The sequence below is a fragment of the Rhipicephalus microplus genome, chromosome 3, assembly GCF_043290135.1.
Source record: "Rhipicephalus microplus isolate Deutch F79 chromosome 3, USDA_Rmic, whole genome shotgun sequence".
In the NCBI taxonomy this organism is placed as follows: domain Eukaryota; kingdom Metazoa; phylum Arthropoda; class Arachnida; order Ixodida; family Ixodidae; genus Rhipicephalus; species Rhipicephalus microplus.
Genome location: NC_134702.1, coordinates 159,288,883 through 159,307,668, shown reverse-complemented (window position 1 = coordinate 159,307,668; position 18,786 = coordinate 159,288,883). Strand labels below are relative to the sequence as shown.

The following is an 18,786-nucleotide window of genomic DNA, read 5'->3' as shown; positions in this document are numbered from 1 at the left end:
AACCAAAGGAGCAAGCATAGAACGTCAATTTTATTGCGTCTGCATCGCGGTGCGCGCAGATGTGAATCGACACCAGTCACGGAGCATTTCGTGTGGTGTGTCACGTTATTCAGTGTGAACTGAAATGAATATTAGCTGCCGTGTTAAGAAAAAACTCGATTGAGGGTTAACCGAGTCTGTCGTCTGCTACCGCCTAAACAGACGACGACGATACGCAACTGCTCCTCCCCTGGTGCTTTGAACAAAATAAATAATTGCTCAGCAATAACTTGATTTGAACAGACAGCCAATCTTGCACAAGGGCGTCTAAAACTTTATGTCGTTCTCGCTTCAGCTCCCCCTTTTTTTGTTTTTCAAGAAAGAAAAGAAGAAATTGCGCAGCGTTTACGAAGTGGCGCTGCGGTCGAAAGTGCCCAGCGGCTCCGTCTGCGAGGCTTTCCACGTGCGAGCGGTGGTCCCAGTGCAGACGAAATGACTCTCGTAGGGACTCTCGAAAATGAGCATTCGGCCAAATTACTGCCCGGCCCAGCTCTGCAGGAGACCACGGTGAATGGAGTAGACTTGTGCGTTCATGCCGGATGCGACAGCGCCTCTGGTAAGCCTCCCTGGACCGTTCTCTTCCTCGCCCCAAGTGTGGCAATCGCATCCCGAGCTCGTATCGGGCCGCTCAGCGCTCACATGGGATCTCCGTCGTGGTGCGGCCGCGCACATTTCGCTATTTTCGACGCTTCTCCGGCCGAGAAAATGAAGGAGAAGGCTTCGATGAGGAGGCAATGGAACCACAGTGGGCTCTTTACGCCCCATGTACGGTCATCGAGTATTAACGAGCACGCAATCGTAAAAAGTCTTTCGAGGTACGACTCGCTACCTTTATTTGACCTTTTCCTCCGGAGGTTAGGCCTAGGCATGTTGAGACCTGCGGCGGCTTTCGTTTTGAACCTCGTGATTTTTCGGGTTTCGATCGTGCGTGCAACACAGCGAAGAGGCGCTCTTCTGGCAGTATATTTTACCACGCCTGTAGCATGCGTGCACCTTTCTCAAAAATGAGGAGGGCCTCGAAAAAGAAACGCGGTGGAAGAAGCGTGATTTTTGTTTTTGTGCTTTTTAAAAGGTTGCGAGGAGGAGCCAAGTTTTGGGGGACTCCTCTCCCCCTGGTCATGCTTTTTTTTTTCTTCGCTCAGCTGTTCCATGCCGCCTTCTCCTTTCCATTCGCGCCGGGGTTTAGCGTGCGTGATTGGAGTGAATCGTGATCTTCTGCTTTTTCATCCCGAACAGGACGGGAAGATGCGCCGCGAGTAATACCTCGCCTTTACATTTGTTGGCACTGCGCCGTGTCGCCTGTAGGCAGACAGAAATTAGGTGCCTTCTTCATTTTCCTCATGAACCACTAACAACAACATTTGTTCATTCGAAAGACGCACATGAACATCTGTAAAGATTTTTTTTTCCCGACAGGCGTAATTTACGAGTGAACACCCCAATGTGGCGCGTGCTCGGGTATTAAAATAAATAATTGCCGCTTTCGAACGTTGAATGTCTGCAGAGAGAGAGAGAAGAAAAAGGAAAAGTTGAGAAACAGAAAGCGATAACTTTCGCTTTGCGATCGATTTCACCCTCTTTTGATTGAAGTTGCAAATGCGCACGTTTACAAATGCGATGGTGGTGCCTCGTGTCCGAGCTTTTATTTTTTGCGGAAGATGAAATGACCGGCTACTGCTGTAGCTGTTCGCACGTAATTACGACGTGCGCGCCGGTGGTTTCCTCCTTATCTCGCCCGCGGCGTGGACGTTATCCCGCGACAGACGTGTTATACGATAAGAGACTCAGTGAAAGGGAGACTAGCATGAAGAGACTAACTAATATCCGACGCGACAGGAGGGTCTGGGTACGCGTGAGCGAAGACGCGGCTAAGGGTTGCGCGGAGCGGTGCGAAAAAGACGCACGACTAAAAAATAACCTCGGGGCATTCGCACGGCGCGATTTGCCGACGATTACGTGATGGTGTCCGAAGGCCGCCCTGCGTCGCAACGCTGACGCGCGTGATCTTCGGATGCACAGCTAGCTGCTTCGCCCCTCGGAATATGCGGGCGGCTGCGCGGAACTTGTCGTAGTCCGATTCGGCGGTCATGTTTCGTTCCGAGGTCCACATTGCTGTTTTTGAAAAATAAACTGAGATTCGTGCGTGGTGTATCAACTGTCTGACGCGCAACGCGGAAGCAAAGGTTATTTCTCGGATAGTAATTACGAACGGGCGTGGTAGGCAAGTCGTTAACTCGCTACAAACGACGTCATCTCTTGTGGCACACCCAGAGTCTCGTGGCGGGGGGCACCCTTTCATATTTTGTTTAGTTCCCTCTCTCATACACCAGCCAGGTGGCACGGATGGATCGTTACCGAGAGTGGGTCGTAATTTGAGGCACCATAACCCCGATTGCGTTTGTACTTTGTCAATAATACAGTAGCTAGGTTATGATTAAGTGTTGAAGAACCTAACGTTAATTTCAACCAACATATACTGAAGCGTAGGAAGTTATAGGGCAAGTTATTTGTACTGTTTTTACGGTGTTGTTGTTATTTTGGCATAAATGTAAAGAAATTACAGCGGGCGGCTTTTTGTCCGCTTTAAGTTCTTCACATCTACCTCGGCATTATTGCTTTGAAACACAAGTAGCGTGCCCTGTACTTTCCTCGGCTTGAGAGAGACTTAGTTTTCGTTATGTTCGTGACTAACAAGAACAAAAAAATGGCCCTTTGAAATTTCTCAACTTTGGTTCATTCAAAAAACCTAACAGATGCATAAGCTCATCGCAACTGCTCAGACAACTCTTCATTTAAACGTAGCAAAAAAAGAAAGCACTCCAACAACGAAGGAGAGTGTTTAAGAAAAAAGGGCACATGTTATTCTTTCTTTAGTGTACACAGTGTCATTCATTAACACAGCTGAACTACTTGAGAAATATTTTGGAGCGATAAGGTTAACACTGTTTATGGTTGGCCACAATTTGCCTGGTCAGGTTGTTGGTAACGTACCAGCGCGAGGCCCACCCCTGGAGAAGCGGGCGCTGCAATCGCGGTGACGCACAGGTTTGGATCACGAGATCTCGCCTCGCTCTGGCGAAGGAAAGCTGGCGGTTGAATGCGTTGTTTCTAACCGTGACTTTGCGGTGTTTGCATTTTATGAACAGCGTTGTATTGCTCTGACGTAAGGTGCGCATACTTCTGCAGACTACACAATGCCAGAAGTTGCAGTACAAGTTATCGGCGACGTACCACAGTTCACTGCGTATGCGATGCTACTGTCACCGCCACTGGCAGTGCCACTGTCACATAGCTCTTTCTTTGTTGCGGTTATTTCGAGCCCAAAGGATTAAACTGAGCACAGGCTATGAATGTTCGCATAAAAGCAGATCTTTTCAGTTTCTGCACGGGAGCCTCATTCACAACGGAAAATGAATGTACAAATGGTCCAATTATTTATATTTTAAAATAGGCTATAGGAGCGTACATGTGGGGGAAGTTGCTGTTATTGCACTAAAGAATGTGCGCCGTCTGAATTGTCAGAAAGTCAAGGTAGCCCGGCAGTCGAATTCATTTCCCTTTACTTTTCGTTATTTTCACCCTATTTCGGTCTATTTCATGACCAGTTGCTTTTGTGGGTTCGGCCAGCGCGTTGGACAAAACCTTCCTTCTTACATCATACATGTGCCGCTTCAGTCTTTGCGAAAGCTTAATTCTCTTGCCGAGGTAACCTTTACCACAGTCTACGCTACCAGCCGGGTGCCCGTGTGTGTACCCGACCACACGGGCTTCTATCCGCCAGTGGCGTAGCCAGGGGCTGGCACACCAAGCCCGTGCCCCCCTTCCGCCAAGAAAAAAATAATTAACATGGCATATATGTGTATAAAATAATGGTCTACCACCTCTACCTGCTCGGGCCCAACTCTAATCTAGGTGGTACCCCTCCGAAAAAAACTTTCTGCCAACGCCCCTGTCGTCCGTGACTTCGGCTCACAGGTTTAATTCCTTGGTTATAGATTCTGTCTATAGAATGGGCCCATAGCCACTGTCACTTTCTCTCAATGTTGTTTTAATCTACCAGTGAAAACATGGTCAGCTTCGAGAACTGATTCATCTTCTTAGAGTTTTTGGGAAATATAACACAGCTTATGAATCAAGCTGAAAAAAAAAAGAAAAAAATTGACATTGGCACCTTTACTGAAGCATGAAATTGCCGTTTTGATTGCAGTACGCAAGACCTCGCAGTTTGCACATTCAAGGGCGCAAACTGATACGGCTGGCTGATCGCATTTTTATTTATCATGATTTACCCCTTTATAGAAGCTCTGGAAATTAACCAATCATTCATAATTTTCACCCATGTGTGGCTCGATGTAGGTCGAATGTGCAACGTGTGACTACCATAGAAATTTCTTTTAATAAATATTCGAAGCGTGCCACAGAGAAAAGTTACAGCTTTGAATGAGGCAAGCACTTGGGGTATTATCACGTTAGCGTGCAATCATAACAGAAAGGTTGCAGCTGCAAGCCGCTGCACAAATGCTGTGTTGCTTCCCACAAAGTGCCGAATCTGCTTGGGCTGTGCTTCTTATGGCTGTGTGTTCAAAACAAAAATGTAATTTGTGCTTGCTTGACAACCACGGTTCTCTTTAGATGCAAAGCTACAATGAATTAAACTGCGTGGTTGTGCGCAATGGTCGCAGCAAAGATAAGTTCCTTCACCATTAGTGCCCATTCGGTACTGCAATTTGACACGTAATGAGTTGCCACGTTTTGCTGAGGCGGCGTGCTCTGCCCCCATGGTTTTCATTCAGGGGGCTATAGCAGATGACACCGGCATTCAGGCATTGTGAGAAGCGTAAAACTTTTCCAGGGCAATTATTTAGCCCTTCATACAGTCAAGGAAGAAGCTACAGCAGTATTTGACTGATTTCATTCAGTGAAGTACAACAAGAAAATAAAAAGAAAAAGAGGAAACGTGAAGGCAGCGGCAGGTTGCGCGTGAGAGAGCCGCAGAGCAATCCAACCGCATAGGTCACTAAGACGCCTTCGCATGGTGGGGCCACGGTACGTCCTCACACCCAATAGTCCAAAACCAAGCAAACGTAGTCACTTTCTTTATACAAAATTTCCGGTAATAACGCCATGATCCTGCTCGAATTTTTATTGCATCATTACCAGCACGAATGTGAAATGCTCAGGGTTACTGCCGACTCCAGCCAGTGATAAGCTGTAGCTAGTCATTATTGTGTTTTATCAATATATTTACTTTTTTGAACCACTAGAGCTAATGCACTGTTACTTTTTATACACTGACGGCAGTGTTACTGTGTTACAGCTACCGAGAGGCTGCAGTAAGGTATGAGGTAGGAGCTACGAAGAATTAAATTTGAGAAATAATAATTCATAGATGAAGTAAAAGTAAATAGAAATAATTAAATAACTATGGGGATGAGTCTTTGTCATCTAGGTTGAAATAAATTATGATGTTTGTGTTTAGTTAATTTTTACTCTTATTTTTGCAGTAATGGAGAACTATAGTTTGTTTTGTATCAGCAGTAACAAGCTACTGTGTTGAAATTTGTATCCATAACAGGGTCACCTATTTGTCCTTGAAAGCCTCAAAATCTTGACTTTGTGCCTGTAGCATATCCTCCATTCTGTGTTGATAGGTCCATATGTTCATTTTCCATATATGGCCAGTAGGGCTTAGTGATTTGGTTTGCTCAGTTCTATTCCTTTCTTACCATTTACCACTTCTGATTGAGCAATCACAGTGATAACAGTGGCAGCAAACTGTTTAAACCACTAACAAAAAGCATAAAAAGAGAATGATTGGGCCATAGAATTCCTATGTGGTTTAGGTTCATGTTTTTTTAATCTTTAGACAGCAGTAACAGGCACTTCGTGGAACATGCCGCGCACCAATCAGAAGCTCTGGTCTGTTCATTGGCTGTTTAACTCTGGCACTGTAACCATGTCTCATGGTCAAGTGGCCAAGGTACTCGGCTGCTGAACCACAGGTCCCGGGATTGCATTCCGGCTGCTGCGGCATTTTCGATGGAGGTGAAAACGCTGTAGGCCTGTGTGCTGAGATTTGGGTGCCCGTTAAAGAATCCCAGATGGTCGAAATTTCCGAAGCCCTCTACTACGGCGTCTATTATCATATGGTGGTATTGGGTAGCTACACCCCACATATCAGTCAATCAATCGACCATGTCTCATGATGGCATGGCAAAACTTTACAGTTGTATAGTAATTCTAAATATTTGAGTGCCACGTGAAATTCTAAAATTAATTGTATTGATTTGAATGGGTCATTTATGATGAAGACAAAGATCATGCTGAATAGCCTACTAATAGGAGAGCCTGTTTACGAAAAAGAAATTCGCTGAAGAATACGAATGGGCTGGAGCAAATTTGGCAGCTACTCCCTATAATGTCAGGAAATCTGCCCCCGTCATTTATAGCAGAATGTATGCCTACACTGCATACTGCCAGTGTATGTACATATGGGGCTGGAACATTGGGAATAATAAAACGACTAGAAAAAAAATGTTTAGAATCACGCAGCCTGCAATGGAACGTAGAATGATAGGAATAACATTGGAAAATTAGTTGATGGCAGAATGTGGGTGAGGGAACAAACAGGGTTTGCTTATATCCTTGTGGACATCAAGCGAAATAGGTGCACCTGGGCTCGCTATGTAATGCGTAGCGAGCCCAGTGGACAGTATGAGCAAAAGAATGGTTTCGAAGTGATGCGAAACGAAGGCGGAAAAATCAGTTCGGTGGAGGGACGAAATCGGAAAGTTCGCAGGGATAAAATGGAACCAGCTTGCACAGGATAGGGTGAACTGGAGATCTCTGGAGGAGGCCTTCGTCCGGCAGTGCAGTAAAACGGGCTGAGAATGATGACGAATTAACATTATGTTGTGTTCAGACTGAATGCAGCGCCTTATAAAAAGATTGGGCACCAGTAATCATATTTGAAAACTTTAGCATCCGAAAAGTTTGTACCTCCTGTCAAGAATGCTATGTCATGTTGTCAAGCGCATGTCGTGTGTGGCTTTCAATTAATTAGGAATACAGCAGTTAAATGAAAGGAAAAACATAAACATGGATTATGCTGACAGTTGGGGGGTCAAAATAAATTTCAAGCAATGTGAAAATCCAAGGAAAGTATAGGTCATGTTATTTGTAGTAATCATCATGTAAGCATTTGCACCTCAATTACTGAAAAAAATTCAATATGCACTGTTCGTCTTGCTTTTCTGTTAGCTTTAATGTGTCTGGCAAGGCAAAACGAGCTCTCGAAATTCGGAAATTTCCCGAGATTCGATACAGTTCTTTTACCACCAAAGGCTCGCTCAAGCCACTGCATAAATGGGTGCAGTGGCGCTCGGTCATTATCTCATGCTTCTTCAACTCTCTGGCTTCCCTGGATGCGATGTTCAAGTGCGGTCGTCATGAGTGGCCCCCCTGGTCGTGTCCCGCGGCAAGTACTTTGCACGTTTTGTGCGGCAGGAATACTGTACAATCAACTGTCAAACTTCTGCAGGAGTTCACGTGAAGAGTTGAGGCAGTGGCATCGCACTCTGACCATCAGTGTTCTCATTTTTTGGGTTTATGACAGACATGTTCATCTGGCTTCTTGGTAGTATAGTCCGTTAAGAGGGGGGTAAACAACACAGTTTGACGATATAACTGGTACATGATTGGGCAGTGTGCAAATTGGTTCTCGGAATTCCTGGAAGCTGGCAAAAGGTGGATCAGTGTAAAAAGTTCTCGTTCAGCAATCTGCAGCAAGATACTGCCAAGATAGGAACACCAAAAAGAATTTCTATATACGTTTTTATTTATAGCAGGTCCATGCAGCAGACCTGGTGGATTGCAGTTCTTTAATTTCATGGCTGGGAAACAGTGCCTGAAACTCGGCTAGGCATTGAGAAAAGGGCACAGAACTTTTAGCCCACTTGTACTAGCCTGGTACACTGGTTGTACCTTGGAGGTGCAAAAGCGTTAGGTAGCATATTACAACTGTCAGCATATTAAGACAATTCATTTCTGACCTTCGGTTTCCGAAAAGGAAAAAAACCATGGTTAGAACTCGTAAACAGTGCAAGCAATAATTTTTAACAATTTATTTGGGTATTCAAAACGCGGGAAGGGAAGTAGAAAGAACGGCTCATTGGTTCACAGTTGAGTTGGATTTTTTGTCGAGAGACAGTTTAGTGGAGGTTGTTTGTTTTCGTCGCTGATGTGCTGGGAGCAGTGCCAAGGGAAATCTAAAATTGAACAGCCCATCCATCTAGGTTCATAGGTTACTTCATGATAATCATCAATAACATGGCTGTTTATCAGTTGGCCTGCCTCATAAGGCAGGTGGTATTTTGTACGCACCTTAAGCTAATTGAAGGAAGTACCTGACTTGTTTCAGTGCGCAGCTTTTCTTTGCGAATCCTCTCAAGTTTTCCAGTCTCACGCTCACAGCTGGTGACTTCTGGATGTGCACTTCTTATGTTTGCTCACAGTTATAGAGGCATCTGCACACCTTTGTTCAGAAATAGTTGACGGCATTGTGGACATTGTGCCTCGTTGCTGAGAGTGGCTTGAAGTCAAAGCAGGCCTGTAGAGACATGTAGCATTGTGTGCATCTGTGTGTTGGGTAAAAGACCGAGGCACAAAGGGACTTCGTTGTACGTTGTTTCGGATGAAACATATTAGACTTGCAGCAGTATTCTAATTTGCCTATCTGAAGCTTTCCCTTTAGTGTGTCATTCACTAGCTGCACTTCGATGTCCTGCCATTACAACTGAAACCTGTAACTGATGCATGTCCTCTTATCAGTAGTTGTCCAGCCCTTATTGGTTCCTCACATCACAGCTCATGCAGTGTTTCTTCATCGTAACACTCGCCGTGCTGCATCGGTTGACAGGGTCCGTTTTCTTGCTGCCAGCTGTTGGCTGAATCCACCCTCCCGTCATGTTGTTGCACCTACCGTTATTTGTGTGTGCAGTGTGGTTGCTCGACACCTGTTTTATTCTTGTTGTTTTGGTCAGTGTACCTCTGTGAATAATGAGGCACGGCGAGTATCATCACACAGGCTGGAAGTAGCATTACAGGCTTAGTAATGAGTGCCCACATCGAGCTTCCCACTTGCAGTCTGTGTATGACACGTGGTCGGAGTGTTGTAACGGGCGAGAACTGCAGTTGTGCTTTTGAGGTAATTAGGTAGGTTAAACCCCCAAAAAAATTTAATTTGCAATTTGGGCACCGAAAAATTCACTGCACTCTGAGGAACAAACCTGTAGAAGCTCAAAGTTGAGCAGTCGCTCCAAGTGGTTTAAATGCCAAGCCAAAGTGCACCACGCGCCCTCTGGCGTAAGCAGTACACACACGTAAAACTTTTTTTTTTCTCGTCAAACTGTGCTTTTTACAAGCTTTTCAACTTCGACGTAGCTTTTCTACAAAAGTGTTGAATCACATTTGATGAGACTTTGCATGCATGTGCGACATCAAAAACGATGTGAACTTTTATTTTAAAAGTGTGTTGATTTCATGAAAAGTGAAGCTTCGAAATAAGCCTACAGCAATACGCACCCGCTGTGACTTTGTGCATGCAATAGTTTTATTTTTATTTTGGACAAAACTCCGTAGAAGATGTCCTATTCTTTTTAGTTCAAATATAACCTAATAGTCTCTACAATAACACGGCTGAATATCATTACATTCCTTTCAGTCAATACAGAGAAAAGGTACACTGAATAAGTGAACCCAGTTTAAAATTTGGAATCAACCATAGGAAAGATAGGAAATTTAGGCATAAAAATAAGGGTGTCTCATGATAACCAGCGGCATTCTTTGTTAGCGCATGAAACTTTATGTGCATACTTGCGGCAGTTTCTAAAATATTACGTAAAAACTGACATATTTCATTTACCCTACTATATCCTCCTGAAAGATGCCGTACTCATTATGCACATTTATTTCATCATTTGCTTTCCACTTAGGTTAACACAGCAACATTTTTTTTGTCACCTTTAATTTTTCTAGGTTAATCCCATATTTTATGTACCAGAACCACAGTATAATTATGAGGCACTCTGTAGGGGGCAGGTATGTATTGATTTTGATCACCTGCCATACTCTGACTTGGTGTTGCATCTCTTGAGTTTGAGGATGCGTGCTCAGTTCCCAAAACAGTTGTCGCACTTTAACGGGGACGATGTCTAAGAGTGCAGCTGTGTGGTGTGATTTTGGTGCACGTGAAAGAATCCCAGTTGGTCAGAATTCATTTGGATTTTTCCACTACGGCATACCTCATAATCACATCGAGGTTTCGGTGAGTAAAAAAAAGCCAGAATTAAAATTATTTAACCTGTTTTGCTTGTGTGCGATGTGCGACACGGGACAATTTCACCCAACCAGGGCGGTCGCATTTTGATACACGCAAAATGGCAGATGCCCATGTACTTTGCGATGTCAGTGCAGGTTGGAACACCAGATAGTCAAAATTTCCGTAGCCCTCCACAATGGAGCCTGTCAATTGTATCGTGGTTCTCATACGTAAAACCCCAGATATTATCATTATTGGACTTTTCACATTTTATTTGGCACTGTTATGGTGCTGGAATAACACTTCCGATTCTCTTGTTAAAGTTTTGATCCATGTGCGCTGATTTGGAATTTGAAATTGTCTGAGTGTCATGTAAAAACGAACTTGACAATAGTCGATCACTACTCCTTCCCCTCAGCAAGAGTTGCGCATTGGCGGAGTAATGCTGAACACTGGATATATTGTGAAAGTACTAGCAAAGGGACGCCATTCTTATTTTTGGGGGGGGGGGGGGGGTGGCATGGTATTTTGGACATCACTGCAATGCATGAGAATAAGTGAGCACTTCCTGTCCAGCATATGTAGTGCAAGTTTCAGTGGTTCTTCAAAAGTGCAAATGCAGTTGGTGTTTCAAGTTTGCAGCTTTAGCAAACATGTGCTATTAGTGACCCTGGAATGATGACTGCTCATTTGGTCTTCAAAGACTTAATCTTTTTGTTATAATTACACACTCAAGAAACGCCTGAAAACTACTTCTTGTAGCTTTTTGTACTTTGCTGAAAAACTTCACCATGCCATTGAGTTGCTGTCGTTTGTTACAAAGTCCATAAACACGTTACCGCAAAACTCCAGTTTGCCTAGAGATCTTTGTAGACTTGCATTGGCTGACTGGATTGACACAGAGCTACTGTTGTGTTGGCCTGGTGTGTTCCTCTCAAAACTGTCATAAGACATTGGTAGAGACAAAGTAAAGTTTTGCTCAATAGCACTTGCATAACTCAATAATATTTACAAAACAGAGCATCTTCAGCCACTGATTCTTCTTTTGCATCTGGCTTTTGTGACTCGGGGAACTGAATACTTCATGAATGGTATATGTGTAGGCTAGTCAGAACAATTGAGTAGCCTGTGGGCTAGAAGTGCCTGCTCTTTGCACTATTACCAATTACTAAAGACAAAACTATTAGCAAGAGGAAGGTATAATGAGACAGAAACAAGAGCTTTGTGGGTGGGAACTGCAATCCTCAGTCGACGCAGAAATGTACATAGAAAAATCAGATATCATTCACAAGCGCAAAACAAGTTCCTAAGCTGCAGCAAGGGGTGAGCTGCCTACATTTATTCTCGAATAATCGAGCCCACACCAGATGCATAAAGCGTCGGGGGTTTAGTGTTATGGCCAGAGACATGTGTTCTGTACCGAGGATGCAAAGCAGCTGGGCAGCTGTTTCCTGCAAGCTTGTGCAGGCAAAGCATCTGTGGTAGCTGGTGCATGTGCAGGCTGTTCTATTCATTGTAGCTTCAAAAAGATTTTTTTTTTCCATGATACAGTGGAATTAATTAAGAAGGCCATCGAAAATCGCTAGTCTGAGCTTCCGCATACTGGCATCAGTCAGTTCAAGCACTGTGGTGGTCTCTTTATGCAAGCTTAGATAGATAAGCTGTTGCCTGAGAATCACATTAATTACTCATCTTAGACTTCCTTTTCGAAAAGAAAATATAGGCCAAAATTTCACTTCAGAATTTCGCTCCGAATCTTCAGCACTCGAGTGGGATGCAAAGGATTTCAAAGTCTTTGGGGGCGGGGGGCTCTGGCCCCATTTTCTCAGTAAAAGTACTAGGCAACTGGCTATGTGGAGTCTCTGGGTCACTTGGAAAGAAGTGCAATAAATTTTTATTGACAGAAAATCGTGCTCGCCCTGACAAATGCTATCATAACCTACGATGTTGTGGCAACTTGGTATGAAGGGGGGTAGGGGCAACCTCAAACTGGCTGCATTACATGTTTGGTTTTCTGCACGTTTTCCGGCTTCTCAAACATAGTCTTAGTTTAAGAAGCGTGCTTTTATTACCGTGATAGCGCACTGCATTTGCGCGAAAGATTTTTTTTTTTCATTTTTTTTTAACATTTCCTTAAATCTTGAAGCGTAGTGTTGTATAGTCAGTGAGTTAAAAAAACCTCTTTGGATTAAGCAAACACTCGCAACAGGATACTAAGCAAAACGCTATGTACTGTGAAATTCCCAGCAAGCCCTCCACTCAATTTTACCCGTTGGATACAGTTGACCCTCAGTAAATGCAAATCTGTTGAAGGATATGGCTGCTTGAGCGGATCAATCTCTTATAATAATAATTTTGTATTGTATTCTATACCCCTGCTCGCTTTCACTGAACAATACTCCTGTTAAAAGGAACACATTTTTCTTGTCCCTTCAGGTCCCATTTAATAACCATCTAATGTATTTGAAATATAATAGGAATAATAAAAGTCTTATGTCTCAAAATTGATAATTACGAGAGATGCCGTAGTGAAGAGCTTCAGAAATTTTGACCATCTGGTTAATGTGCACTGGCATCGCATATTACACTGGCCTCTACCAAATCGCCTCCATCGAAATGCAACTGCCACAGCTGAAACAGAACCGCAATATTCGGGTCAGCAGTTGGGCACCCTAGCCCACTGTTTCACTGAGGCGGACATATTTAAAATATGCGCCTGTGATCGAGAAAGCCCTCCCCCTCTTCACACACCTCTTTCACTCCCGTCGTTTTGACAGTTTTAAAGACGATGGTCTTTCTTGGGGACTTTCGATGCCGAAATTTTTGTCTGTTTGTCCGCGTTAACTATACGCCAAATGGCACCACACGATACCTCAAACGGCCAACCCCATTCGCAGTGCCCACCAATATTGCTCAAATTTCAGCTTTCATACTTGTGCGATTGTCAATTAAAAAGCAATTATTGTGCATATCTGAGGCACCATAACAACACGTCTATGCTTTGTGTGTGTGTGTCTTTATACTAGAGAAGGCACACACAAGTGATTCTAAAGACCTTAGCATTTATCACGCTGTGCTGACAGTGCAACGCGATGCTCAAAAAGGCAAGTTTTTTCAACTCTTTGCCAAGACGACGCGGTGGTGTCACCTGCCCGTCGCTGTGCGCTCTACACCTTATCGCCTCCGGGACAGGCGTGCATCTTTCTCAGTGGGCGCACACGCCTTCCTTCGTTTTCGAAGATAACTGCCACATGGCACCCGTGTCTAACATGCCTCGATGCGCTCGTTCACCTTAACTGCACGGATCGATACTCTTCAACGTAACGCTTCCAGAATACAATTCACCAATTTTCTCGTGCAGATCAAAAAAACCTTTTGTTCACTTTCTCAACACGCAAGACTGTCGTCTTTTGATGACATTTGCAGTGAAACATGCAGATACGGGGCCAATTTTTTATATGCCAGTACAACACAGCTAAATCTTATTCTTAGTGGATGTTCTTTCACCACTTTGAGTTTTGATCCATGACTGAACAAGGGCCCTCCCTTCAAATCTTTTCAAATTATCTTCACCATAGCTGGGTGGGTGTGCTTGCTGGGGACACCTGAGAACACAAGAAATAATGTCACGAGACAACACACGTAAATGTATGTATGTGAATATTATTTTTAATCATACTGCAACAACACAAAAGCCCCACTGACATACGAGACTGTATCTAGAACAGCTTTTGTTTATTGAGGGATTTCTCCTAACAAGTTTTTCTTCTTTACATGTGTCAATATGTGCTAGAGATGTTCAGATTGTTGGGTATAATCTTAAAACATTCATATCCGTTGTGTGCACTCATATTTGCTTTTATAGTGAAATCTTGCAAGTGCTTTCACTACACTTCCAGCACTTGCCCTGGAATGTGGTGTAAAAGTGAGGGTGTTGGTGGTAGGTGAGAAAATATTTGTTTATTGTTGGTCCACTCAATGTTGTCATAGACTAAAAACATAGCACAGTCATTGCTTTTTGCGAAGAGCAGAGGGGCACAAGCACAGCTTTATTTCATTCGCATGCGGGTCACTCGACTGCTTGGCAGAACCTAATCTCGAAGCCATATAATTGCACACTTTTTCTTTATTTCAAACAGTAGGCACGAGCTAGCCATAGTAGATGGGAAAGGGTATACGTTAATTGCCAGTGCCTTCTCACAGACGTCCGAGAAGGGAGAAAGCAGAAGAGCGTGCCCCCCTGAATCAATGTGATAACCTCTGGAGATGACCACAAAGCAAACAGGCATGCTATCTCTTCACTTCCCTCTCTTTCCTTCTCTCTAGCTCTAGGTATCTTATCTCGGGCCGCTCCATGCTGGGCTGTCTAGTGTCTCCTCCAGTCTCCCTGGTGTTTGTTTTTGACAGATCCTTTAAACCGGTTATCTCGCTCTCTTGGTACTGTGGCGCTGCTGAACAGGGGCCTTGTCCAGCCGAGAGTAGTATGTGGTGAGCGTTCAGTGGTTGGGCTGGTCTATTGTAGCTCTGCTGGCTGCAACGATTGTGGTGGGGTTGGTGGTGTGGTGGTGTGGTGAAAATCCTGTGATCAAGAGAGCTTCTCCCGAAATGTTCTTACTTGTGCCTCAAGAGGATGGGACGAGGAGGGTCGTGTACTTGAGCCAGGGCTGCCTCTTGAAGATGGCCACAGGAGAGTTGTTGGCAGGTGGTGGTAGTGGTAGCGACACGGCGAAGGGTGAGGAGTCTCTTGAGTACCGAAGTTAGGGTGTCTTACTGTCATTCTATGTCCGTTTTCTCTTATGTATAACCTTGGTAGTGCAGGTTTAGAGTTTGCTGGTGTTCCCTAGGTGTAGTTCCTTATGTTAGCAGTTTTTATAAGCAATCGCCCACGGCAGGGGTCGTGGTTACACTAGTACACGGCTGATGCAAAGACCATTGGATGGAATCCCAGTAGTGGTAGCCGCATTTCAGTTGAGAAAAAAAAAAATTATAAAAGCTGGCCCGTGTGCTTAGTTTAAGTGCACATCGATGAACCCCAGGCGGTCAGAATTTCCGAAGCTCTGTACTCCATTGTCTCTCATAACTATATTGGGGTTCCGGGACACAAAGCCCTGACATCTATTATCTATAAGCAACACGGCATGGAACACTGTGAAATGCAGTCTTAGAGCGAGGAAATGAGCTACGAAACAGTCGGTAAAAGGTGGGAGTCAAGTGAGGTGGACTTATGGTGAGCTGCTCTAGTAGCTCTGGCATCTCTGTAAAGATTGAGACGTGGCTGCTTGAACAAGGAACACATTGGTAATACATTGTGTTAGAAAGCAAAGCAAGGGACAGTGAACTTTCCGCAGCTGTGCACTGCACTTTCTTTGCGTCTTGTATGATAAACGAAGAGTTGGTTCATTCATCTTCTCTTCATGTCAAAGTTGACAGGAGATAAGACAGCTCTTTGCACTCTGCATATCTACTTTCATTGGTGGCTTGCTTCGGGTCCCTCAAACTTCACGTGTTGGCTTCGTTTGCCTGCGTCCTATTGAGGGTAAAACAGAGCTTGGGCAGGTTGCAGTACTAATCTTGCTGGACATTATCTTTAACAAAAGAGGAGTCAAGATTACATACACTTCAAGTGGGATTTAGTCTGGCAACACAGTTCCCCCTGTGTTCGATTTTATCGTGTTTTGCGCTGCCACTCTCATGTTAATGTGAAAAAGAAAAGTGCGCCGAGGCTGTGAGACTGTCATTTCTTTGGTATATATTTTGCGCATTCAAGGAGCCCTTGTGAAAGAATGTCTGTGTAATTTTTTTTTTCCTTATTTTTCGAACATTAGTGGTTTTTCTTCCAAGTACCTTGCACCATTGTTGCCCCATTTGTGTGTTTGCATAGACATCTGGTGGACAACTCCAGTTTCCTACTGATGTGCATTTCTGTTTTATGAATGTCTCTGCACATCTTAACCTTGCAGCAAATTAGTCAGTGATACGAGTTTGTTGCCATTAGCTTAAGCTTACTGTTGTTTTTAATGGCAGAACTTGGCATTAGAAACAAATTTGTTTATGGCTTGTTGCTATTTGTGGTTCTGTAGTGATGGTAAAAAATTTGACGTTGTTTATTAAGATAATGGTCTCAATTTACCTTTTCGTTTGCAGAGAGCGTGAATGTCTTTGTTTTTGAACCGCGTGAATGTCTAGGCTGTAGTTCAGGACATGCACAACTGCAACTGTGGACTTGGTACAAAGCAAAAACATAAGTTGCTTTCAGTTGGAAGAAAGAAAAAAGTCAAGTAGGGTAGCATTTATCATGGTCATCTTGAATTCTCTTCGAAATGGACGATACAGTGAAAGAAAACAATTCAGAGATGTCTTCCACCACATGCAAGGTATTTGGGTTGATGGCTTGCAAAACCGTGGCTTTTATTTGCGATTCCTCCTCATTCTTTTTCCTTAGCTGTTTGTGCCTCCAGCTTTCATAATTATTGTGGCTACTATCCTGATGTCAGTTTCACCTAATTGGCCGTAGTTGAGACAGTTCAGAGAACCAGACAGAGATAGAAAATATTTGTAAGTCAGCAGTTTTGCAAATGTAGTCGTCATGAAATGTTTTAAGCTGTGCGATTGTTTTTTGTGCATGTTCTGTGTTCAAGCACGTCATAATTTTTTTTCCTGCAGTTTTTACTGTCTCCAAATAGAAAACATTTAAGTGCAGAGTCTGGAAAAAATGAATTTTCAGTGACACGGTGATGTTTGAAGTGCATAAAGTGTCACTGAACATCCCAGTTTGCAGTAGTGATTCTTTAAGGGTGGATAATCATGTACAGCTTGTTCATTAATTGTTTACAATTCTGCAAAGTAAAAAAACCCTCATGGTGACTTTCTACTTTTTTTACTTTGATATTATTGTGTGATGACCTCAGCAATAGCTTCACACGAGTCTTGCAAACTCAAGGGCAGTTGTCAAGCAATGTGCTCTTACCTAACTGCTTCTCCTCGTTACCAAGAATTTAGTCTCTCAACTCAAATGTTTGCTTTGGTTTGTTTGTGAGCATGCTATCCTTGCCACATTTCCTTTTGCCACATTATATCTATGGCTTGAACAGGACAGCATATTATACCAAAGGCATCTCCTCTTAGTGCCTTGGTTTCTGACCATCTGCACGAAAAACTTTGGTTCATTGGACCTGCAGAGGGTACTCTGAACCTTAAAGAATGCAAAGTTAAGAGGCAAAGGCAGTGCAACAGAGTAAACGATTTGTTTTTTCTTATCACGTGCACCATTGTTTTTAAATGCCGATTTGCAGCGCACGAGCTATGAATCACCACATAGCCATGTCGTTGGCTGCTGTTTTGTTCAGTGGAACAGTTGGAGATATGTAAATATTCTGGACATTAAGGAATGCCAAATTCATAAACAACACATGAAAACAGAGGAAACAAGCAAAGGAAATGCCTATGTGATTGTCCTTAGAGCATTATTACTGTAGGAATGCACAACTATGCTATATAAAATTGTGTGTAGTATATTTTGTGCTATAAGTTGGAATGTACAGTAAGCAGGTTGTATTTTTGCTTTGTTAGCACAACATGGCGGGCACATCCTGGACATGGTGCATTTGAGAGCTAAGATGTGTTTAGCATATTAATAATATTGTGCTCGGCTCTGCTGGCAAGCTGCAGCAAGTGATGTCAGGCCACGTTTTACTACAATAACAAAAATAATTAGTAGCAAGTTGAACATTGAGTGAACTAAAATTCAACACTCACCGGTTGGCATCATATCCAGTTACCTTCATTCACACACACGGTCATGTGCCACCCAACAACAAGGCCGTACATATTCATAGAACTATACCTGCACACTATGCTACAACATCCGTGCGAGGTTGTACAATTTGTTTTGTTTTGTTTGTCTTTTCCTTATTGCGCAGAATCAAAGCCAGAAGCCATGACGGCCGCAGCGGAGGTGGATGCGTCCAGTCTTGGCTCGGCTGAGGACAGTGGCAAGTGTTCCTCGACATCTGAGGAAGAAGATGGCGCTGTCGTCAAGCCGGATGCAGCTGCAGGAGAAACCGCGTCGGAGACTGGTGGTCAGGAGCTGGTCTTCATCCAGGACACAGGATTCAATGTGCGAATTCAGGCACCGGGTTTGGAGACATTCGACATTCAGGTGAGGGGCGGCAGTGCATGCACTTCTTTATTTATCCACATATTTGCACAGCGCAAGACTACGAGTAGTTACGACGTAACTACAGAAGAAGAGACAAGGACAGAGCGCTGCGAGTAGTTACAACTACTCCTTGTCTTGCGTTGTGCAAATATGTTGATTCCCAATCACCAACTAGCCCAAGCATCTGTCTTATCAAGTTTATTTATCCAACTTTGAACTATGCTGCTACCCTCTCCTCTTTTTCCATTTTTCGATCATCTGATGGCTTGGG

General features: G+C 43.7%; 1 protein-coding gene across 1 annotated transcript in view; it reads left to right on the top strand.

Moving 5' to 3' along the window:
- The first annotated feature begins 422 nt into the window (after positions 1 to 422).
- Positions 423 to 18,786, top strand: part of LOC142803980 (clustered mitochondria protein homolog) — a 133,057-nt gene continuing 114,693 nt past the window's right edge. Inside the window, exons 1-2 of the mRNA XM_075890379.1 lie at positions 423 to 595; positions 18,277 to 18,515. Of these exons, the coding sequence (XP_075746494.1) occupies positions 472 to 595; positions 18,277 to 18,515 (363 nt within the window). The 5' untranslated portion in view covers positions 423 to 471. The remainder of the gene's footprint in view (positions 596 to 18,276; positions 18,516 to 18,786) is intronic.